Source organism: Phoenix dactylifera, chromosome 10, assembly GCF_009389715.1.
Source record: "Phoenix dactylifera cultivar Barhee BC4 chromosome 10, palm_55x_up_171113_PBpolish2nd_filt_p, whole genome shotgun sequence".
In the NCBI taxonomy this organism is placed as follows: Eukaryota; Viridiplantae; Streptophyta; class Magnoliopsida; order Arecales; family Arecaceae; genus Phoenix; species Phoenix dactylifera.
In genome coordinates this window covers 9,805,667-9,831,402 of record NC_052401.1, presented here as the reverse complement: position 1 = coordinate 9,831,402, position 25,736 = coordinate 9,805,667, and the positions used below count along the sequence as shown (strand labels likewise).

The window sequence follows — 25,736 nt, the reverse complement described above, 5'->3', positions numbered from 1 at the left end:
TATATAATTCAGATATAATTATTCTATAGTCTCATTCTGATAAAAGTGCTTTTTAAACCAATGGTAAGAAGAAGGATAATTCTCCTTAATGGGTTCATAGCTAATTATGGTGGTGTTCATCCATTGCAGACGCCCTTGAAGGACTCACCTATGTGAGTGTAGTTGTGGAGCCCCAACCTTTGGGATAGGGCTATCTCTAGAGCACTCATGAAACCAAGATATTAATGCAAGACCGAAAAGCATTAACCCAAATAGACTCGACAATAGCCAGAACTATGTGTGTGGCATGTGAAAGTTGAGAGCACAAGTTTTAGATTTTGTTCACTATAGATCCTACAAATAGAATGTCATCAAACCCGCAAGGTACCTTTACCTCTTGCATAATATTCTTAATTCACATGCATTTTGTATGTGTTATTTGATTTTCAAAATTTTAAATTATGTGGGGAATTGTTTGGTTTATTAATAAAATATTTAATTTAAATTTTTAAGATTTTAGAATTCCATATTTGATCTTTATCCCTAGTTAAATATAAAAAATTTATTTTAAACTCCCAAATAAAGTGATTTTTTAAATAGATAAGACCTAGTATTTTATCTTTATTTCTGTCTCCTCTAGTAAAATTTAATGGAAATTTTGCTCACATAGTATCTTAAAAAGAAGCATAGAGATACTTTCTCTTTCTCACAAAACATCCCAAACGGATGTTTTGCAAACAAACTCTTCGGAAGACTTCCGTAAATAAAGAGATGCATTCTTATGATCTAATGGTGATCCCAAGGGACATAACCCTTAATGAATGGATGGATCATGTAAAGAGATACATTCAACAAAAGGATGTTTAAGCATCTAATCATACTCACCATTTTACATCTATAAATAGAAAAAGAAATTGTACTTCCCATTGATCAGAATAACATCATATTTCCATCCCATTAACACCAAATTTAAGAAGAGAATTGAAAGCACTAAGTGAGTGAACTCAAGCGCACCCATTAAGCATTTGAGAAGAAAATTGTATCCATACATAAGAAAATTGAGAGAGATTACTTCAATCAAATTTGTTGATTTTCAACTTATCTGGATCTGGCTAGTTCGGGTTTGACCCCGATTCTCTAGTGTACTTTAAGAAGAACATGAAGCGGTTAGTTGTATCTTAGGAGTAGACCAACATCAACTATTTGCACATGGATAGGGCAAATTCTACTCTAAAGGAAGCGTTTTTTGAACCAGATAACATCAAAACTTAATTTATTTGTTCAACAGAAAGTACACCATTAAAACTGCAAAAAATATATCTACAATAATAAAATATATCAAAACTTAATTTATTTAAAGATAAAACAATAAAATCATATAAAAGATATCTATAACATTTTAGCAGATAGTTTTTCCAACAAACAAAGCTCAGATAACATGTAAGGAATAAAGACTCGAAGTAGAAAAACTAAAATCCAACACCATTGAAACTGCAAAAAAAGAGGTAAAATGGTTGAGAATGGAATAAAATTACCATGAAAATGTAAATCGGGTGGGAATGTAGAGAATAAAGACCAAAATAGACTTGAGCATACACCATCACTGTTCTCATAATTTGCTTGCCTAAGGAATTATGGTTTCCAAAAAAGGAGGAACCAATAGCCTAAAGACACTCATGTTATGGTATTTTTTCAATCTATAGTTTGTAATATATTATGATAAGCAGGAGAGATTTATTCTACATATCTTGAATACAGTTGGAGTTTCTTAGTGTTAATTAAATCTAAGCTCATTGCTGATATTGAGAAATTATTATTAGCTACCATCTTCTCCTAGAGCAAAAACGAATTTATTTCTTTATAAGAATACCAATAATTTAACGATAATTAAAAATTATATATAAGTTGAAAAATCTCAAAGTTTGAACCACTCCATATGATACCAACGAATTCTCAGAAATGATTCCCTTGTCTTTCAAAACAATATGAAATAGATGTCTCTATAAATGGCAATATAGTTGCTATTTTGACGATCTCTTTGAATCCGCATTGGTGGCCTAATATCCGTTAGGCTTTGACAAGTCTTGGCTTTGATTTTGGCAATTTTCTGGCGACATAAAGAGAAGTACTCAAACTAGTATCTATTAGCCTTTGACAAGTCTTGGCTTTGATTTTGGCAAATTTCTGGAAACATGAAGAGAAATACTCAAACAAGTTTGTTTCATTTATAGTTTATGCCCTAGAGCTGTTACAATTTATAAGCATAGCCAACTAACAACAGGAAATAAATCCTAAAGGTGCTGAGTCATATTAAACTTCTACCTCAATAAACTTAATTAGACCCAAATTATAGTCCTAATAGACTTTCCAAACCAGCAATATAGGACCAGTCAAGCATGGACCACATCAGTTACACCCAATGGTCAAAAATTTCTACAGATGCCCGAGCCTCATATAAGATGCCCTTAAAAGTTGATGGCACCAGAATAGTCATCTCGTGGATCACTGCATAGACACAGAATAGTCCTCTTTTCTATCAGGTTATCTTCAAGATATTTTGGTAACTAATGTGAATAATTACTCAAAAACTTTGTAAAGCAGCTGAACCAACAAAAAAAAAAAAAAGGAAAAATTATCAAATTGGTTGAAAAGAGTTGATCTTGTTGCTGCAGTAAGCCTCTATTGACCCTATATGCAAATTGCATGCATTTCACGCACTAACCATTTTTTTTATGTTCATTTGTATGAGATAAATTACCCTACATGCAGGTAGGAGCTCAGGTTTCAATCCAAACGGTTGTATCAGTTGTATCTGACTCTCTCGTCACTCAAACAAAACAGAACTTGAGAGTTGCCCCACAATGGAGGTTTCTTTATTTCATACACCTGAATGAGTCAAAAAATACCTCCGTTTATTTATGGAATATTACCAGGTCAGTCTAATCACAATTTTTCACTCGTTTATTTGAATCAGCTTGCTTAAATATCATAAAACAGGAATCATTCCGCGAAGTGTATGTCCGAACTTTTTTTTTGAGGTGAGAAGACAACAACCAGAGTTGCACAATCCCATTCCCCAACTTGTTCTATGCTTTGTTGCTTCCTCCATGTTTTGGTAGATAATGGATACTTGCGCTCGCATTCCAAGCATCAAAACCTTGGCCATAATTCCATCAATGGTAGAAGGCATTAGGACCTGTCCTGCAGATTGCATACATGCCCAAATCCAAATTTTAGCATTGCTAATTCCAGAATTATACACCAAAAAAATCTGGAAACTAATAAAAGACACTCCCCTTTCTGGTAATACACTATATACATTGCATCAAGTATATTATTGAAAAAGAAATGCACGTCTATCAACTCTTATCGATAAACTTGCAAAGTTCACAACGATTAAAATATTGTACAAATTAATAATTCAAAGACAACAATTTATAAGCTATCCCAAAAAACCAAAAAAAAGAGTATACAAAAACTATGGCGCACAGAAACAGCTATAGTTAAAAGAGGAGACATATGGACATTAGACTCAAAGCCGACCTGTCTTATATTTGGGTCATGAGGAGCTCATGCATCCTACCCCATTAACATGCAAACAAAAAACTTGCAGGACTTTTGGAAACAGATAGGAGCTTCTATCTCTTATAAACCGGCATGATTCTACCCACAACTGCAGCTTCTGCTTCTGAGAAAAAAAGCCCTGGGAGACTACTAGATTATCTGAAGCTGATGGAGAATGACGAAGAAATGACAGATTGGAATTGTGTTACCAACAGCTGGGCCAGGTCACTGGTGGAATGCTTGCCCTTTTCAACATTTGTATCTGCACAAGTTCAAGGCACACGCTGGCGACCGTCAACCAAACCCAAACCCTTCGTTTGCTTCATGTATGGCTAGAAGCAACCTCTCCTGCAGCTGTTCCTTGGAGGTGTATTCAGGCAGGTCCAATTGGTTGAAGCTGCACCAAGAAAAAGCAAAACAAAAATGAGCGAGGCAAAGACAAAAAACTCCAGGAGAGCACAAAAATAGAATCACCACCCAGTGCTATACAACTATGATGCATGCTTAAGACAGTCGTCGCAAAATGACAAGGCTGAGAGACCAGCAATAGCCATGCCAGGGGAATTTAGCATTAACACATGCATAGCCTGTTCCATCTTCAAACAGAAGCTCTACATCTGTCAACTATGTTTGAAATTTAAGGACTACTTTAAGGTCCAAAAAATGAAGGCTTTCTCTGGTCTTTGACAGTAGAAAAAAGAGCACTTCAACAATAAAGGCAAGTATTATGGGGCTAAATTGTAAGAGAAACGATTTCATAAACCATGAACCCCAGCACATTGAATAAGGGTGCAAAGTGACCATAATTTGAGATTGTTTCTGTTGAAACATGGTAGTTGACATAGCTAGTCAACATTCGGAATACAGCAACTTCCCATAATAGACAACAATGGTGATGACATGGCAGGCATTTTTTTTATGTCCACAAACCATGTCGACACCAATGTTTTCCAGCATTTTCCTCCTTATATTCCATAAACCCAAGGCAGTGGTTTGCATTTAAATCATAGTCCTTGTAATACAGAAAATCTCATATCCAACAATATCAACATTATCTAAACCCTCTGGTAGAATTCAAGATACCCCTGCTGGGAAAGTTCACATCTACTCAAAACCAAGAGGCTAGCAAGAAGAGAAGCATACCAGGTATGAGCTGAAGGCAGATGGTGGGGGCTGCCATATGCCTTGTGTACCTGAAACCTCTGTGAGCCTGAGATTCCTTGGAGGGCACTAAAACCTTCCAATGGGACCTGCAGTTCAAGTTAGAATGTTAGCAGGCCACCACAATATTTTCAGCATATCAAGAAAATCCAGACCAAAAGCATGCACTCAAACATGAGTATTGATGCATGTACTTACAGTTCAATGACAATGAAAAGTTATCTACACTAGTATAACATTAGAGCCTTGAGTCAAAGCTGCCTACTGTTGTGAACCCAAGGATACGCACATCTCTTGATTTTATCTCAGAAACAGAACACATACATCCAAAAATGAAGTGGATCTGAATTGAAGTCTGTAAAAAAGAATAGCTAGGAGCAAGGTTTGCAATCTTGCTACTAGTACCATATCAGAAGAGTATCGGTACACCTAGTACAAGGATCAACTTGGTGTACTGACACTCTATGAGCCCCATACCGATTATCAATTCAATACCAGCATGATACACTGGTACGGGGTGGTACGCACAGGTACTGCAAACCTCAGCTAGGAGTAAAAGCCATATCCATACATTACATCATCAAATAATAGTATCCATCAAATACACATATTAAATCACTTACATGTATCACAAGAGACCTATACTAGTTATTAATGATGAAAATAGAACTTTACGGTTGAAATATCTTACAGACAGTTATAGAGTTCGATGCCAATCAAGATTGCCTTATTGGCCTAAAAGCAGATATTTAATTTGAAATGGATGCACCCGTAATGTCTGAAACAGATGCAAATTATTTTGTATATTTATCAGCTGTTGGCAATGGAGCCTATAATAACCACATCTGCTGCTCAAGAACAAAGGCTATCACAGAGGGAGAAGGTACCTTGGAGGTGCCAGTGACAAACTGCAGGAACCGAGCTTTATCCTCCTTGCTGAAGCCCTGAAGCACTTCCCAGAACCATTGAATGACAGGCGATGCATTGCTGTAGCCAGAATACTCAGTATTTGCTCTCAAATCATCCACTGAAAGGAGAAGAACCAAATCAAGAGTAAGAAAAAGACAAAAAACGAATAATAGCATTGATCCACATTATCTTTGATCCTATAAGCGTGAAAATAATGATCCAATTAGCAACTCACAATCAATATCTGGAAGTCCACTGATCAATAATTCTAGCTCTTTGTCATTGAAAATGGATATCAAATCCCGAGGTATCAATTCATTGAAACCTTCCATAAATGCATTAATTTGGGGCCTAATGGCGGTTGTTAGGCGGTGTTCTGCTACACGATCTACATATTCATGTTTATTTTCTTCAGTAACCCTGATATTTCGCCCACCAGGAATCAACTCACAATCAGTTACCTGCACAATAACATATGATCAGCCAAGGAAACATGATACATGTAAAATATGATATGTAAGGACTGCATGAAACAAGTTGAGTACTATAAGAAACACAAATTGCGGCGTTCTTGAAGATCTCATATCGTTACAACATGGCTTCTGGCGATCTTCCCTAAGTCTTGTTTTGGTGCAGAAAGCAGAAGCATATAAGAGCAACAAGAAAATAAAAAAAAAATATGGCTAGACATTTTGATCATCTTTAAATCAACAATGAAGATGATTTTATCCACTAGGGCTCCTGCATGTAATTACAGTTATGTTTTCATTACACATCTACATTTAGCCTTAGTTTTCTACTTCTAGCAAAGAGATTTACAGATGAAAAAAATACATAGTGGGCATCTTCAATCAGCACTAGCTCTTGCACTAATCTCCAAGCAATATCATTATGGGAAATAAATATGAATCAGAAACTACCTCTGCCTTCTCATACAATATCAGCTTCTCCTCATCAGCATCCATGCTGAAAGTAAGGTCCAATATATCACTTATATCATTCTGCAATTACAAAACAGAGAGAAACAATGATACATTCAAAATAAAAGTTGACAAAAAAGAGAGAAACAACATTACTCTAAAAACTCAAAAACAGAAATGGCAGACAGCATACCTCAAGCATCCACTTTAGGTTCTTATAGTAGTCAGGATCAATAGCCTCAATGTCATGATAAGTGACCTTCGCCCCAAGAATGTGCTTGTAGAAAGATCGAGTAAAATGAACATCTAGAAGCTGACCATCAAAGAGTGCTTTACCAACCTGCAGGAAAACAGACAGCATTAGGCATCAAGGATAGTTTGCAAATAAATGCTTTTATAAACAACAATACCCACCACTCTTCCTATAAACTTGAAATATGAGAGATGTTCTGTTTGGTAGACAGAGTTGGGATTTGGTTGAAAGGTTGACTCATTGCCCACTGTTGTGAAAAGCAGTGCACCCTTGTCAAATATTACGCGAGATAATAACTGATACCATTCCCTGGTAAGCCCGCCAGCATCGATACCTTCTTCTCCTTGGAAATGAACAGTCAGCCTCCCCTTCAGATCTTGAGGTGATCTCATTCGTAGTTGGTTATAGGAGTCTTCAAGTATGTAGGCTCTTCTCACAGAAATCCTCACTGGACTGTGATGATGGTCATGTTGATGTTTAATTTTTGATCGGAAATAAGCACGCTTATTGTCAAAATCAATGAAGCGCGGAACTTTTAGCATAAGCGAGAATGACTTCTCGAGCAACCCAGGATTCTGCCGAATGAATGCATTTAACAACTTCCTATGTTTCTCCGAGAATTTAACAAAAGCAACATGTTTCTCATCAACATTTGGACAGGTACCCAATGATTTCTGTCCACTAGTTGAAGTTGTGGAATCTTCAATATCAGAAGAAGTTGTGGCAGCAAATTCTTGAACTGTTTCTGATTGTCCGGGGCGTAACTTTTCACAGGTTACAAAGAATGATTCAATATATGGCAGGATGTTTTGGGTACCTGCTGGCAGTGGAGGTGCTACACCTGCAGCTGTGGATGCCAAATGTCCTGAAAGAGCAGATAAATCTGAGGGGGATTCTGAGGTGCTCTCAATTTTGCTTATGCAGTTGCTCAACTCTACCCACAAGGACTCCAATGCTGCATTTATATCCCATATCTGAGACAAAGCATCAGCATAATCTTTTTCCAGAAGAAGCTGTGGATTCTTCTTTTCATGTAATGCAGCAACAAGAGAGCTCAATGCCTGCAAAACCCTCAAGACTGCAGTCCCGTTGGTAGAAGATGTGCTAAGAAGAGCCTTTTCAGCATCCTCATACAAGTGTAATTCAGTCATAGCACACAAAGTCAAATTTTGCACAGAATTTGCAAGTTCAGTAATGAATAAACTGCAATAGCTAAGAGCAATAGCCACTATCTTTTTCAACACATCAGCCACAAGAACATATGCATTATCAGACAACCTGCAAAATACCACAATCAACTCAGCACATAATAAGAAAAATGAAAATGTGAGGCTTCAACATCCAGACAAAATATCTTTGTGCCTTGCTTATTAAGATGTAGGACTTAGAGAGAATACATAAGAATGAACAATATACTGAATCGGTCAGTCAGATATACGGATTAAAATTCCTAAACAGTGAAAAGGAAATCAAGGACTTAAGAAAGCAGGAAAAAAGCTTGCCAATCCCATGTAGCAAAAGAAAAAGGAATGAAAGCCAGAAGATAGAAAATTAAAACAGGTAGATGAATTTTGTTTACGCCATAACAATCACCCAATACAGTAGCATCTAATATTCTGCAAATGTTGATAACTTGAACACTGATATAATAGTATTTTTTTTAGTCATTAAAGGCAAATGTGCCATAGATACTAAATTTTATGATCGAATATTTCATGTCAACTCCTTGAAAAAGAAATTAACAATTCAAAAACAATAGTAGATTATACAAATTAAAGATTTAAACCATTGAACATCGTCTACGCTATAAAAAAAAAAAAGCCTAGAAACCAAAACATTTGGTGGTCTCTAACCTATTCATTATTAGGTGTCAAAATAAACAGTTTTAATAGCATGATCTATGTTTTACTATGATCTACTCATCAAAACCTAGTGAATTAAATCATGTTTTAAGATGTGTAGATCATCTTCAGCGAATTTTCAATTTATGTGCCCTATCATGTATTTTACCACACTAGTGCAATTGATAACGATCATTTCGTACCCCTTGATACATAAATTAGAGACCAAAATAAGATGAATTTGGTTTCTAAGCCTTTTTGCAGTGCAGATCATATTCAACAAACAATTTGGATCTTCAATTTGGATGTCCTATCATTTTTAGAATCCTTAACTTCTTTTACCAGGAGTCAAGGTAAAGTGTGTAGTTGGTATATATACATACACACACATGTGCGCAGAGAGAGAGAGAGTCCGAAGGAAAAGAATGATCCTTTGCTATTCGAGGAGGAGAAAATGGATCGCCTACATAAGAGTCCTTGATAGGATGCAAGAATGGTGAAATTTTACAAGCTTAATTAGAAAGGATAATGTTTTTCATTGAATCAAAATCGAAGACAAGCTTAAAGAATGGAATAATAGTTCACATTGTTGAGAGATTGGTTCATTTTGAAAAGATCCCATTTGCCAAAAGTATGCCCTACATTATGCTTGCCACGACAAAAAAAGTCAAAGCTCATAGACTGAGAGGAAACATATACGGATCGACTGAAGAGGAGACATTGCTAGTGCACAAAGAGACATTATAGGTAATAGGCATGATTTAGTAACACAGGTAGGGGTGAAAATATTAAATGCTTCTACATGACAGCCAATGTTCATGTCCAATTGAATATAGCAATTATTCAAGCAAGCTAGTTAAATTTTCAAAATTAGTAACAAATAAACCATTAAATTTAAAACATGAATTGCTCATCAAAGTTTGTATGCGCAGCTTCAAAATATAATAGAACATAGAAAATATAACATATTTTTTTAAAATTTTTGGCAAGGTTCAAAAAATTAGTAATGCAAGCTGTACTTGTCAAGTACCGAGTCAGTATGGTACGATATGATACTAACATCGTACACATGCCAATGCTAGTCAAGTTCCGATTCACCCAATCAAGGGTTTTGACTAGATCTGGAGAGTGAGCAGGGAAAGGAGGTAAGTCGGCCAATCTAGGGTTCGTCTCAGATTTCAAGAGATAGAGGGAGGCTAGCATACTACCGATGGCCTGCGAGGTTATGGAAAAGATGGTGGTGGAAGTGGCGGAGAAGGCCTCCGTCCTTCCAGTGGCCCAAGCAGATGAGGATAATGAAGTGCCAGGCTTGCTCAATCTAGGGTGAATCTGCTGGAAGAGCTCCAGTGGTGAAGGGCGAAGAGCCCTCCATAAGCAAATTGAGAGAAAGAGAATCAAATGAACTAGAGTTCCAGGAGGGTCGAGGTTTTTTTAAGGGATCAGTTCAGCCCTGAACAGCAGGTGCTGGTCAGGACCAAACCAAACAGAGCGGAACCAAGCGGTTCTGCTCGGTTCACACCAGTCCTACACTTGTTCCGAACTGATATAAAGAACCATCTCGATTATGTGCTGGATTGGGATGGTTATGTAGACCTTGATTTTTGGATGACAAAACAGATGGGTTATTGCTAAAAGTAGTAGTTCTTACTACAATCATATGGAATCCATGCGAGCAATACAAATGGCAAAATAGAAATAAGTGCCAGTCAATAGGTCCCTGTGTCCCTCTAGATGAAATAAACATATTCAGGTATAATGTCTCAAAATACATCTTAATGTATGATAAAGAACAAGCATAAAGTACAAGACACTGGAGACAATTTAAGCATACTCAGTATAGTGTTTGGAAAAAGGTATTCTTAATTAATGTATAGAAAAGAAAACCAACAATTCCCTTCATCACATTCATATATATAATGAACTATGGAATATTCAAACACATAATTAAAACAATTTAGACTAAAGATTGCTCATCATACCCTTCACGTGCAAGCAATGAGCAAAGAAGTCGCAGTTCTGCTTGTGGTAGGCTCAGTAGAACAGCTCGTATACTTCTTTCACCGTTTACAGCCGAAGAGCCTCTACCAGATTCCTCTGCCTTCAATGATTTTCCATCCCCACCAGCAGAAGATACAATAGCATCAGTATTCATCTGTGTATCTTGCATGGTGTTATCTGAACCAGATGGTTGATTGGGAGACTCTCCAGATTTATTAGATAGGCCAGAATCATTCTCAGCATTAACCATGATAACTTCAAGGAGATTTAACAACTGAAAGAAAGAAGGTTCAAAACATATAAGAACCAGAAAATTTCTGAAACAATAAATTTACAGTGAATACTATTTCATTACCTGTTCAAGATGAGCTATGCTTCTCATGTACAATGGCTGATTCAAGAGACTCAAAAGCAGGACAATAGCAAAATCCCCTTTCTTATCTACAGGTTTTTCTTCTTCCATAATAACAGCCTTACCACGTCCCTGAGAAGAAGCATCCGCTTCACATACAGGTGGCCGTACCAACTCAAGATGAAGTAAGAGCTTTGCCACATTTGGATGATTCCGGGCCAAGTATGTCAGGGTTTCTAGGATACGACGGGACACTAGAGGAGGCACTCCTATAGATTTAACCAAACAAAGGGTGAACATAAAGCACATTAGTTTATTCATGAGTGCAAACTGACACTCCCTCTGGCTCTAACTCATCAAGAAATCATTAATAAGATAGGCTAATAACAGATCATAAACAAGCTTTTACTACTCTCACACAATTATGATCAAATAAAACAATTTATAACCTGAAACTGAACAACAAATAACAGAGACAACCATGAAACAGTCTATTGAAATCGTTAAAATAATTCAAATGCAAATGCAACACAATACCATTTGAGAATTGAGGCCGGGAGTATGTAACATAACTCTGACAGCCATACAATCGATAAGGTGGTTCAGCAGCATCAACTGAATTATCAGTGGAGCCCCGCAGATCAAGCATAAGCATATCCATTAGTATTTGCACCAAAGACATTCTAGTTTCATGATGGGCACATAGATTCAAGAGAAGCCTTTGTAATTGACCTTTATATAGAGGCTGTGAAATCAAAAGACAAACTGTCAGTCCCATTTGAGTTCGACTAGAAGCTAGAGTAAAGAGCACCAAGTCATTACCTGAACAACACGAAGCAACCTGATCAAGGCTTTCAGAGCATCTGTATCAACCAGAGGGGCCCCATCAGTTTCAATCAGCTTGCCAGCTGCAGACTTGTGGGCAACATCACCAGTAGTTCTGTCTAGACTTGAACCACTAATATCACCATGCCTAGAAGACTCAACCCGCCTTCTCGAGTTCATGCCAAAAAGTGTACCACTATACCGGTGGCGGTGAGCAAACCTTTCCCGCAGCATATTTGCTTCAGCAACAAGTGCAGGTGTCAAAGTAGCCAGCAGAGTATCTGGGGATGTTAAGAGCACCTGAAAGCATATGGTGGAACCATTGAAGACGAAAACATGTTATGAAACATAACTTATGTATGTTGTGAAGACAATAAATCTGTATTAAACCCAAAGCCTCTAAATTGCAAGCACCATTCTAATTGAATTTTCACATACTAATATCAAGATCATCACACCATGCCTACCTCTTCTCGTATTTCTGAAGGAAACGTAGCTATTATTGAAACAGCATCCATTTCAACAGGCTGTCCCTCCAATTCTTGTGACTGTTGTAGCCTCTGAGCCCGTTGTTGTGCAAGGACCTCTTCTCGGATATCAGGAGGAAGTGCAGCAAGAAATTCTGGATCAATGTCTCCATCAGCTTGAGATCGCTCACTGGAAGGCTGTGCCACTTGATTCTGTCGTGAAGAAAGTACTTCTGCCCGCAACTCCTCAGGAAGAGCCTCTAAAAATGTAGGATCAATTGCATCTGTATCGACATTTCTATTGGATTGCTGCTCTTCATGTGGACCACTCTGACCAGCTTCTTGACTTGCATGTTGCGGAACCTCACTGACACTTTCCAGGGATACATCCCTGATACCCATTGGCACTGTGTTTCCTGAGGACCTTCTCACCCGAGTGGATGGTTGCAAATCGCCCAAAGGAAGCCTATCTGCAGGGCCTTGCCTTTCTCCATCATCATGCCCATCAACACTTCCTATTTCCACTTCCAAGCTACGAAGGCTTTCCCCTAAAGTTGCACCGCTTCCACTGCTTGCTTGGCTCACTGCTTCCACATCTCGTACAGCTGCATCACTGCGTTCATACTGCATGTCAGCAACTTGCTCATTTGCATTCGATGTCTCTCTTTCTTGAAGTGAAGCACCATCAGCAGGTCCAACACCAACATTTCCAGTGCCATCTACCATAGAACTAGGAGAAGGGACAATCATATTTTCATTATTTCCACTACCTCCCGTAGTTGTTTCTTCACTTACTCGAGCATCTGATCTCTGTAATTGGTTGGATTCGTCTTTTTCTTGAGGGTTGTCTGTAGACACATTCTGGTCAGAAGGTTGGTCAGGTGTAGGGCGCCTTAATTGGGAAACAAGTAACTCCTCGATGCCTAAAGGCACCGAAGGTGCACTCGAGCCACCACGTTGCTGGCTATCATCTAACCACATATTGAAGCGATGCCCATGTCGTCCACTTCTCAATGACCGGAAAATAGCATCCAATCGAGAAGAGGTACCCTCATGATTTCTATCTGAGAAAGCCATATCAACCGCATTCTCTGAAAATAATATGACCACTGGTATCAGGCAATCATCAAGTAGATATACTAAAAAAAACTACATTTCTATTTTTTTATTATTTAGTTCAATGAAACTCTTCAGTTACTTATTTCTATGTTAGGAACTTAGGATAGATGACAGGAATTAATTAACAAAGCACATAAGCAACAATGCCAGCACAGTCCACAAATAACTCACCTGTTTGTCTTTGATGAACAAGGTGCCTGAACGAAGACGGCTGTTCCAGGAGTGGATGTTCAAGATGAGCACCATGATCACCAGCTCTTCCGAGAAGATTGTATATAGATGTGGTGCGACCTTGGCGTCTTGAACCAAATATGTCAAGAGGCATCACACGTAGTGTCTCACTAGAAAAATTGTTGTTCCCACTAAAAACTTCAATGTGGTCAAAAACGTTGATACCATTAAGTCCCTCCTCTAGCCGTAGTATGACTCCATCATCATCTTCATCATCATCATCCTCTTCCTCTAGCACATCCTCATCAAACTCTTCATCATCAATCTCCTGGTCATCCTGATCTGTATCAGGATGTGACAACTGATGGACTTCATCTTCCTCCAAATCATTGTTTTCATCATCATCCTCATCATCCTCATCAACTTCATCCCCATCATCCCCTGACATATCTTCATCCTCATCTTCATCACCCATTTCATCCTCTGCGTTGCGTGGGATATCAAATCTGATCTCCACAGTTGAAATACCATTTTCAATGCCTGCACCGTCTTCAGAAGCTTCATGCATAAAATCATCTTCAGCTTCACGAGAAAAACCCCCATCCATATCCCGATCATGATCCATGTCATCTGTAACAGAACGTGAACTGCCTGAAGTTTGAACAGAATTAAAAGATTCAACGTGGTCAGCCACCCCTTCAGTATGATCAGGCTGGGATGTTGTTTCTAGCAATCGGAATCTACTGCCACTATCATAAGATGATCCTAGTTGACTCCGATCAGAAGCAGGCTTCAGAGAGTTGTCACCCTTTGCAGCATTAAGATCAGCAGAATGAACATATTCCTTAGTTACTGATTCCAGAGCCTTCACAATTCCAGTAACAATCTTTGGTGAGTCCGCAAGATCCAAATCCAGAACTTGTAGAGTATGCGTCAGTGACCGAATTAACCCAGCATCTATGAAGGTCACTGAAGCTTCTGCTGAAATATATGCACCGGACGGTGAACGGGCAGCAAGGATATCATTAAGCAGGTCAACAAATGCATGCATACTTGAGTTTGGAGCACTGCAACCACTTGATGAATCTACAAAGTCATTAAACAGACTATGGATTTCAGAAAATATCCTTTTACGCCCTTCTGTAGAACGGATAGATGATGCCACCAGAAACTGGTTAGCCCTGGTAGCTAACTTATGCCTCCAGTCTCCATCTGCCTTTTTATCCTTCTTGTGGATCCCTGGGTACGGAAGAAACTTGTGAAGAATATGATGAAATATTCCGCCACAGCTATTAGCAGATGAGCCACGTGCAGGACCACGGAAACTACTGACTTCAACATCCCTACGAAGCAAGACATTAATTGATGAAGCATAAGTCAAAAGTATTTCTGTCAACAGCTTCAAGATGAAAGCAGTCTTGGCAAGAGATGCTGAGGCCTCCTGGCTAACAATTTTGCTGTCTTCAGATGAAACAGCAATAGCTTTTCCTTTTCCTTTGGCTGAAGTGTAGTCAATATCCATGTCTGCTACTGATGGGGTACCAGGAACACCATCAAACTGGTCCTCAACTTTTGGAGACGGAACAAAAGTTACAATCAAATCCAACAGATGCTCTATTACTGTTGTAAAGCTTTGAGGAGATTTTCGGTGGTGTTTTGTGTTCTTCGCATTCGAATCTGGCAGTTTACCATGTCCGCAACCTGCAGCAATGGAACTCACATCCCCTGCAGTAAATTTTCCATCAGAAGCTGGTGGCTTGTCTTTCTCTGTCTTGTCTTTGTCTTTCTCCTTAGACTTCTCTTTCTCACGATCTTTCAACAGCATGATGTACGGCCTGTCACCCACCATCTCAATCTGGCACACAGCTTGAGCAGCTTTCATGAACACCACTGGATCCCTAGAAATAACAAAGGCCAAACTTTGGACAAAATTACGTGGTGTGACTCCAGCATTTGAGTGTCTATTTGTGGATGTGACAAGACTATGACGTATCTCTAACTCCATAGCCTGCTGAAGAGTGTGGGGATCTTCTAGAATGTGACGAACTATTGCCGATGCGACATTGTTGAATCCAGAGAATAAGCTACTAGTTGGCAAATTAAACAATGCATGCAAACCTCCAGCATCTAAGAAACTAACAGCAACCGAATGAACCTTAGTCAGTGTTGCAGACAATTTCAGTACCACATGCATGGTCTCAGAAGGTAGTTGGTTCTGAATGCATCTGCAACATATCTCTAAGAGCCTCTTCTGATCCTGCATATCTAAAAACCCAGTACTTGATCCCAGATTGGAATGTGAATCCTTCTGCTTGCTCTCATCGATCACCAACGGGGTCTTGGTATTAGGATCATCCTTTTTCAGCTGCTCCATATTCACAATTTCTGACATCAATTTTGGATCCACCTGCAACATACGATCGATAGAAAGAAAACCTGCAGTCACCCATTTTGGAACCTGGGACTTCTCACCAACCTGCAAACCAAGGTTCCATTCCGAAAGCAGATCTAAAGCAATCTTTATCAGACCAGCCTGAAAGGCAACTTCTCGTGCTATTGCATCTTCATGAAGAACTAATGCTAGTACATGAAAAAGTGCAGACAGCATATTGTTGTTGGATGGATCAGATGCCAGACGACAATGTTTTACATGATCAATGATGAAATTGAGGACCTTTGACCGGTACTGACCATCATTTTTTGAGCAAATCGTCACAAGCAGATCACGAACAGGGAAAGCTAAAGGCTCCTTCACCTGCAGAAGTCTGATGCAAGCAGATAAAATTTCATCAACAGGAGGCAATTGGACTGCTTCCTCTTCTTGGTCAAGTTTATTACGAATTGCAGTTTCATCTTCCTTTGAAGATGCATCAGAGTTCCCTAGAGACATGGCAAGAGCTCGAGCAAGTTCAGCATCTTCTTGTGGTTCTTCTGGATGTGAAAACAACCAATCAGTCGCAATCTCCACGCTATTTGTTCCCACCTGTCTCAGTGCCTCTTCAGCCCTAGCCCGAGAAAAGCCCATCTCTACAATCAGTGATATTGCTGATTCATCAGGTGGAGGACCACTTAATCGAGCTCCAGCGTTGCCACTGACATTCCTAACTTCAACCCCAGAATAAACATGCCTCATGATGGATATCATTGCACTAATGAACTCCATATCACATTCAACGAAATGAGGGTGAGTCCAGATAGGAAGTATAGCCTTCAATACCTTGGACTGAAGCAACTTCACAAAAAACTCAGCATCTTGAGGAAATGGAACATCTCCATTTGCAATAGGTTGTTCAAGCAACTGTCTTGCGGAGGAATATAAGATGAAGGATGATGTCACAAGGTGGTCCATGAGAGTAGTATAGCTGGCCAAGGGACCATATATCCAAGAATTTTCTGTGTCTTCCTTCTCTTCTTTACAGATTTTATCATCAGTCTCCATAGGAGAAGCTGGCACACGGTTAACTGCAAAGAGCAACTGACTAGTAGCTTCAAAAGTTGTTAAGATGGAGTGGATGACACCTCGACCATAAAAGCAACTTAGTATGATTGGATTACATGACTCTGGCCTGTCTGATAGAATCCCATCAATAAAGTCGATGACCTTGCCAAGGTAACGACATTTTGTGGATATGGAGATCTCCATGTCAGGAGGACTCGCATGCCCCCGAAAGTTCAAGTGTTCCAGCACAATTGTGGCAACTGTACTAACAACAGATACAACAGATGAGGACACATTGAAACGATTGTTCTCACGACGAGAAGCAAGCAGCATTGCCTTTCCCAGCTCCATAAATAGATGGCTAATATGATAAGAAAGTGATCTCATCATGTCACGGCAGGAAGAATAATATGTTCTCTGCTTGTCTTCTTCCGCTTTCATAGTACTATTAGCATCTACAGAATTGGAAGATTGTGATTGGGAACTAGATGCAAATCGTAAACTTGAATGACCATCTATACCAAGTCTTTGCGAACCACTAGCAGCATGGCCAAGATCACGATATATACTAACAAGGTCAGAAAGTTGTGACTCTATACTCCACCCTGACACTCTTCGTCTCAATAATGGATCAAGATACTGCCTAAAAGAACTAAACCTTTGCTCGTCAGATTCACTTATTCCTGCTTCTGACCTTTGCACCTCATTTGCGGAAGTGGAAGATTCAGCATCTGTCTCGATCTTTGAATCTTCAAGAAGGGCAATTTGCCACAACACTTCCCGATGAACCTGCCCAATATCCTCTAACACATCCCTACTAGCATCTCCAAATTCTGTAAGTAATGCACTTATCCAACGGTTATCTTTTGATGCAGCAAGGAAAAGAAGAAATTCAACTACAAAAAGAGAAGAAAAGATTCCACTATCTGGTGTAGCCTTGGGATCCAATAAAAATGAGCCAGCAATTGAATTAAACCCACTTAGAGCTTTCCTCAAATACTCTCTCAAATAAGAGGAAAATGCATGCGCCAGAGGTGCAGAATGATGCTGAGTAAAGCCCTTAAAGACAATAGTGCTATGCAAAGCAATCGGCATACCTTCAGACGACTCTGTGATGCTGGGCTGCAGTAACAATCTCAACAATGTTTCTATACCTCCCTTCTCCACAAATAATCTACAAGTTTCAGAGTTTTCCATAGTTCGATGAACAAGAACCATGACATGAAAGATGCATAACTGCACAAACTGCTCATGGCTGATGCCATCAGCAGCTGAATCCAAGGCACTCACCAAATCATGTCCCTCGTTTAACTTTTCCTCAAGATCTGTTTCCATGGCAGTGTTCTCATCCAAATTACCAGAAGAATCCTTGCATTTGTCTTCTCCCATAGAAGCAAGTTTGTTGATGATTTCAATGATTATGTCAACACCCGTGCTTCTTAGTGAAGATACATGCCGAAGAAGCTCCTCCACAGCATTTGCTAAAAGAACAACACCTTCATTCATTGCCACCAAATATTTCCTGGTTGTGAAAGTGTCTACAAGAAACCGCAATGCAGCAGTTTCCTTAACTGCCTCCAATCCTTTAGCATTGAGGCATATAGCACCAAGACCATTAGGGATACAAATAAGAGCTTTGGAAGAGGGAAGTATCCCAGAAACCACAGATGACAGAAATGAATCTGGAAGACCAGATTCATTCAAAACAGGAAAGCATGTTGGGTCCTTGTGAATAATTTCACTCATAACAGTTACCGCTGAAAAGTAAATATCTCCTCCAAATTTATTCACATTGTGAAATATCAAAGATAAAGAAGCAGGCAATGAATTATCATGGGAGTTCTGGGACCTTGTAGAATTTGCCGGAGAATATGTAGCAGAACCGAGTGCCTTGAGTAAAGCTTTGATAAGCCGCTTCCGGGAATAAAGATGATCTTCATCAGATCTTAAATCACCAGCGACTATTGCGTTGCTATGCTCATCAACTGTGCCAATAACTCTATGGACTTCAATCTGCATCCTTTGAGCCAAAAGCTCCACCCCACCTAAATCCTTGAACAGGGATACAGCTGGACTACTGTATTCCATCAGCTTTTGAAGGGTCTTCACTGCCGAGCAGACAACATGCATATGGGCAGGATCAAAGTCCTGTAGAAGGGGTAAAAGAGGGGGAACCATTCCCGAGCCCCTTATAGCACTCCCAGAACTTGAGGATGATAGAATATGAAGCAGGAAAAACTGTAGAAGAGCATCAACAAATAATGGAGCAGAAGGATCACTGGGGTTACTAAGTGACAAGACAGCCTTTTGAAGTACACTTAGCAGTAGCATACGATTTCCACCAGCAGAAATAATACTTGAGCCACTCAATATTCTAGCCCGTTCATGAGATGATGCATATGCAGCTAGTTGTGCTCCTAATGCAAGCATGGCAAGCGCTCTTATAGTTCCAGGGACACAGTCTTCAGAACGAACTAGCCTGATCAGCTCGTTTGTATACTCAGGCTCATTTGCAAAGAAAGATGCAAGTTCATCTTGAGCATCACTGGATTGTACCAGAACAATGAAGGCAAGTATGCTGATTCTGCTGTACAGCCTACATGTTCTGGAAGAACGGAAGGCATGGGCATATCTAATTCTTGTAAGCAATGAGAACCTGTGTTCTGGAGGTACATTGAATTGGTCAATGTACTGCTTCAAAATGCTCAAATCATCTTCTTTCCGAAGATGAAGATCTGAGATATGTATGACACACATGTTGGATGATTTGCTTCTCTCTCTGGTTTGCTCAGTGTCAGGGGAAGCAGCCATGTTATACTCAAAATGGAGGGTTGAGCCCAAACGGTATTGGGCCCCATCACACTTATTTTCCACATCTGATGGGAACAGGCACAATCCTTCATGCTGGTTCCTCTCATTTGCCACAACACATGAATGTAAACCCAGACCTTCTTCTTTGCTTCCCCAGCCCTGGGCCAAAGACAGTAGACAGCTGTTTACAGACCCACAACCTATCAGCTTCCCGCTCACATGTATCTTGGAGGGATTTATTTTAACCAGTGCAGAAAGAGTCTCCAATGTAGCAATAACAATCTCTGGATCTGTAGATGCAAGCAGAAGCTTGAAATGCTGATGCAAAAAGAACATGGAAATGTCAGACCAAAAATCCATGCTCAACTCAAGCCATGTGCAATTCCACTATAATTATATGAGTGAGCACACTGGTGTACAATTTCTCACTAGATCTTTGATTACATATTATCAAAATAAACAGATGGTGGAACATACAGATCTCCAACTTACCTCGAGACCGCCAAATGAACTCTTGTTGTGACAATTTTCCAAAATAATTTGCATGACTCTTAAAATTTGCATAACGGAATGCTTGGGAAATGGATGTTCATCTGAAATATTATCAGATAAAAGAAGATCTTTCCTACAAGAGAGATATGTCTTGAAGTATGTATCAAAATGCATAAAAAGCGGCCTCCAGTGATGAAAATTTCCCTAAAACCAAAACCACAAGCTAAGATCAAGAATACAAAACTAAACCGAACAAGGCAGGTTCATTGAAAATAAAATTTTACTGCACCTTATTGTACTCCCAATGGAAGCCCGAAAGAGGTATAGCAATATCATGTAAGGGACTCTTAATCACCCTATCAATAAATGCTTTAACTTTTGGTGGCTGCAAATATCAAAACAACATATCAGTACATCAACAAATTGTTGGGATTGATTCATTAGAAAAAAGAAAGCAGTCATACTAATTCCAAACAATTCAAGATGCATGAATGAAGCGCCATGAAGAAAGGAATAAGAAACATAATTTCTATTGTCGGCATATGGTCGAAAAAATTGTCATAAAGCCTAGGAAATAAAGAGCAGCTACCCGAGGTTCAGCAATTGGAAGACAGTTAATATCACAAGATGAGAACGAACCTACATCCAACTGACCATTGTTTCCAACATTTCGTCTAATTTTTACAGACACAGCATAACACATAAACTATGGTAAAGAAGATAAAAGATGTAGCTATAGCATGTGACAGGGCAAATGATCAATTTAAAATCACATGCATGTGGAGCCTTGCATTAAAATCAGATGTATAGCCTTGCATGAAAATCAGATGTATTCGCCTCCTACTCCATGTCAGTAACTTATTAAAATACAATAGACCATAATGCCTTTGTTCAATGCACTCAAGATTTCCTAGGAGAAAAGAGAAGGACTCTCTAAAGCTTGGTCATGCATTGTGAATGAAGTCGCGGCATCCACATGAATGAACATACAAGAATATGGACTTACAATAGTAAGTCAACCTAAAATTTGACCATCAAGGCAATAATTGCAATGTACTTGACTTTTAACAGACCTTTGCATTACTACAAAATGTGGGCAAGGAGTTAATTACTTTGCTCTACAATTATATATCAAAGCTCAACCGCCATAGTTTGAGCAAAATCAAGATACAGCATGTATTTATACATAAAATGTTCTCCATGAATGATTTAAGTAAATTAGCAATATTTAGAGTTTTCACCAAAACTATAAACCATAAGGGTGAGCCTTGGTGCAACGGTAAGGTTGCTCCATGATAACATATGTCACGAGTTCAAAACATGGAAACAGCCTTTCCACACACAGGATAAAGCTATATATATCTGACCCTCCGCAAACCCTGCAATAGTAAGAGCCTCCACATGGCTGCCCTTTTACACAAACTACGAAACATAAATAATATTTAGGTTAATGAGTTTATGAAAGAAAATGCAGAAAATCATGCGAACTTGAAGTCCTAAGAAGATGGCCCGTAACCATAAGCATTACATAAAAAACCTACTCCTCACTATTTAGTTATGAAATGTCAGACCATCAAAAGCTATTCAAGGACATATCTGTATCACAGCCAGCATCTACTTTCATCAGAATCCTTTATAAAAAACACCCCTCAAATTAAAACCACCCCCAAAAGACCTCCACTTTCAAGCCTTCCTTAATACAAAAGCACTTGTGCGATGATCAAACACTCAGAAGTATTAAACAGCAAGTTTGAGTAGCTCCCAAACTGGACTAGAACCAGAAATGTGGAAGTTAGATTTTCAAATAGGGGGTTTCAAATAGTTTCCCCTATTTTCATTTGTAGAGTCTAGTGTTATCTGATATGCTTCATGCAGGAATCAGGTTCCATTCTGTAAATTCCAGACAGCCATTTTCAAATAGTCGCACCTATTTTCATCTGTAGAGTCTAGTGCTATCTAATCTGCTTGATGAAGGAATCAGGATCCATTCTGCGAATTCTAGACAACTGTTCCCAATGTCCCCCCCCCCCCCCAACCAATTCTTTCAAAAAAGAAGAAGAAACCAGAGGATCTTCCTCCTTTGGCACTAAAATAGGGATCAGATTCTTACAAGAACTGGATCTTGAATACCTTTAAAATTGTTACTTAAATTGTAAAATAACATATTAATTATAAAACTAGTAAGTATTTATGAAACCTAGGGATAACAAGCAATCATATCAATACAACAGGCCAATAAAAAAAGGCATGAACAACCAAGACACCTATATTCAAAATCAATTATTCTATCTAGTGTCTAGCTAGATATTTTATTCTATTAAAAAATAATTAACTATTTTTTAAAAAAAATAAGGTTTCAGTGTAGATTGTTAGACTTGTTGAAAAAAAAGGAAAAAGAACAAAAACAAGGACATGCTCCTAATTAGCTTATTTTCCAGAAAAGTGGGAACTCACCAAGATACTTCTTGTAGTTGATCAGATTCTTCACTTGTTATGATTTCTTCTTGTTTTAATTTTATTAGCATAACTCTTATTTTTCATTCTTCTCTTTCACTGTAATTCTTTTGTTTCCCCATGCCTCCACTATACATTCTTGGCTGATTTGTTATTAGTTATAAGTTATTCCTATGTTTAGTAGAGAGTTGAAAATCAACATTGTTGTGGTTCTATTTAAATTGTTTAGTTCCATAATTAATACATGTGAGCAAACAACTCCATCTGCATTAGAATTAGAGTGACTTTCCAAGCATATGGACCCCTCTTGCTGAGGGAAAAGGAAGCAATCTATGCACCTCTTGTTTCTCAAGGACTATAAAAAGAAGTGGCCCCCCTTAGGCACCAAGGGCAAAGGTAAGGAGCAAACAATGAATAAGAACAAAGGCGGAGATAATAAGGTGAGTGAAGAAAAAACAAATAAGGAAAAGAAAGAAGAGGAGACCACTGGTAGCCCCTTTTTCACCATCGCTTTACTCTCTTAATTGGCCCCACCAAGACCCCTTTCTTTATTTATTACTATCTTGGCTTAAGTAGACAATCAAAATTTCAAAAAAAATAATAAAAATCTGGACTACTATTGCTTGTTCCTTCTTCAACCCTTCCTCTTGTCACCTACTCTACATCTTGTGTTTTGATCAACCACAATTCAAAGTGCAACTAGCCATTTCCAAGACATGGGTAAGTCTCATTGTACTGAATTTTCAACAAGCATTATCTTGAAATCAATTTTAAAACTTTTTTGGATGGTATTCAAGGATAGCCAGAGAAAAGGGTCAAACAGAGTATAAAAGCAAAACCAAACAACCTTATCGGTAACCAACCCACCAGCAAGCCCAGCAATAATATTAGGGGAAATCATAATAATAATCTTTCCCCCCAGATCAATACAATTCTTGGATGCTTACTTTTTTCCTCCTTAAATAGGCATGAAGAAACAGTCCAGGAACAAGGGAAACACTTTAAGAATGAGTCTGTAATTTGCCAAGTTTGACACAATACTTGAATAAAAGAAACTCCATCAAAAGCGCATAGCCCATACTCAGGACGGTATTCATATACCAGAATTCCTTTAAAATCAGTCACAAAGGAGTAATGGTAGCAGAGATCTCAATATATCAATAAGCCAACGGTTCCAACAGCCAGTCATCCAATCCCATCAACCAGCAACCCAAGTTTGATTCTTTTACACTCATCAAAGCATTTTGCTTCTACGCCCCCCCCCCCCCCCCCAAAACACACACACACACACACACACACACACACAAAAACAAAAAAAAATCCCAAAAGAAGACCCGAAAACTCCCAAAAGCACAAAACATGCATGCACAGCTAAATCAAAGCAAACATTTTCAACAATCAGCAAAAATAGCCAACAATCCCCAAAACCAATCCATCAAAAAGACAAACTCCAATCCAGCAAAACACGTTAAAAAAAAATCACACATGCCAAACAAGTTAACGAAGTCCCACACCATCAAACAACAACCGATCAGACAAACACTTTTCCAATCTAATCACCAAAAAATAATGCTTAAAACCAACAAAAAAAGGAACAACTTTGCATCCAGATCGAGATAGGAGATTAAAATCTAGAGAGAGAACTCACAGGCTCGGACTCCAATTTTAGGGCGGGGGAGACCTGCCTGCCACCCGACAAGATCTGCTGGAGCCGCAGGGGAAAGCTCGCCCTGTGGCTCGCCATCGCGAATCCCTCTCTCCAAGTCCTCCTATATCAACAACCTAACATATAGCAAAGAAAAGCCACCAAAATATCAGCAAAAAAACCCAAAAAAACAGCAGAAAAAAACGACAAAAGAGATCGCAAGCACCATCCATCATCCGAGTAAAGGAGGGATCGAATAAATAAAAAGAAAAATAAAAGAAAACAGAAGACGAACCTGGGATTGGAGAGGGCAAAAGGTTTCGGGGAGGAGCCGGCAGCGGAGACGGAGAGGATGATGATGATGAGGCGATGATGCATACACATCGACCAGACGACTTATGATGAGTGAAAGACGAGCGAGAGAGAGAGAGAGAGAGAGAAGGTGGGGAAGGAAGGGAAAGGGCACGCCCCCGGAGAAAGCCGATAGACGAATACTTATAAGAGGGGCCATCGGTCGGCACAATAGAGAAAGAGCATAGCGGTGGAGGGGACTTCTCACATGAGCGTCACGTGATGGGGTAGGGTTGTTTCCTTCTTATCCTTTTCCTCCTTGGATTGGATCGGTTCAGCTTCGAATTGGGTTTAAACCGGGTCTCGTCATCAACCATCTATATCCGTAGATATAAGATCTATCAAACATCTGGAATATTTCTAAAGTTGAATGCATGAATTTTTATATTTTTTTTCACTTTAATCCCGGTCCGCCCGGTTCAGTTGCCGGTTTAAGTGAAATGGATTTGAACCGGGTCTGATCGGAAACCAGCTTGCATACAATGTCCGAAATATTCTTTCCCAACCGTCTGAATGCTTATGTTTTTTTCTGCTTTTATCCTTGGCTCGTGGCCCGGTCCAATTGGTGGTTTGGAGCTTTTAGACTAAGTCGCCTTCAAACCAAGTCTTCATTTCTAACCATATATGTCCTTTGATATAAGCTCTACGGATGTAAGACCAATTGGATGTGTGGGATATTCCTTCGCTTGAGTGTGTGAATTCTTATGTCTTTGTCCCTTTTATCCTTTTTCTTGCACCATGGTCAGATCCAATTGGTGTTTGGGAGTTTTGAGATTGGGTTGGTTTTAAGCTAGGTCTCTTTGACCATCTATGTTCTATAGGTATAAAGCCAATCATATGTAATTTTCCTTTAGTAAAGTGTGTGAATTCTTTTTTTTTTCTATCCTTTTCTTTTCGGACTATGACCTGGTTTAATAGGAGCTTCGAGTTTTCAACCAAGTCAAAGTCTAAACCAGGTCTCATTAATCACTATCGACCATCCATG

At 39.0% G+C, this 25,736-nt stretch overlaps 1 protein-coding gene across 3 annotated transcripts; it reads right to left on the bottom strand.

The window, feature by feature from the left end:
* Positions 1-2,823: 2,823 nt before the first annotated feature.
* Positions 2,824-24,876, bottom strand: LOC103721479 (E3 ubiquitin-protein ligase UPL2-like). Of its 3 annotated transcripts, none has more exons than XR_005513706.1 (18): positions 24,696-24,876; positions 24,404-24,537; positions 20,591-20,686; positions 20,302-20,505; positions 13,560-20,127; positions 12,270-13,360; positions 11,800-12,102; positions 11,515-11,722; positions 10,981-11,246; positions 10,607-10,899; positions 6,948-8,064; positions 6,727-6,873; positions 6,534-6,614; positions 5,849-6,074; positions 5,592-5,731; positions 4,687-4,793; positions 3,523-3,940; positions 2,824-3,180 (listed from the first exon to the last, which is right to left on the bottom strand). XR_005513706.1 is itself a non-coding variant. In XM_039130997.1 (17 exons), exons 2-17 carry the CDS (start codon positions 24,497-24,499, stop codon positions 3,838-3,840), a joined length of 11,046 nt encoding a protein of 3,681 aa, XP_038986925.1. In that variant the 5' UTR covers positions 24,500-24,537; positions 24,696-24,876; the 3' UTR covers positions 3,284-3,837. The 3 variants fall into 3 exon arrangements, 1 of the variants encoding a protein (XP_038986925.1); XR_005513707.1 differs by having other exon boundaries at positions 2,824-3,175; XM_039130997.1 differs by lacking the exon at positions 2,824-3,180 and having other exon boundaries at positions 3,284-3,940.
* Positions 24,877-25,736: the final 860 nt, after the last annotated feature.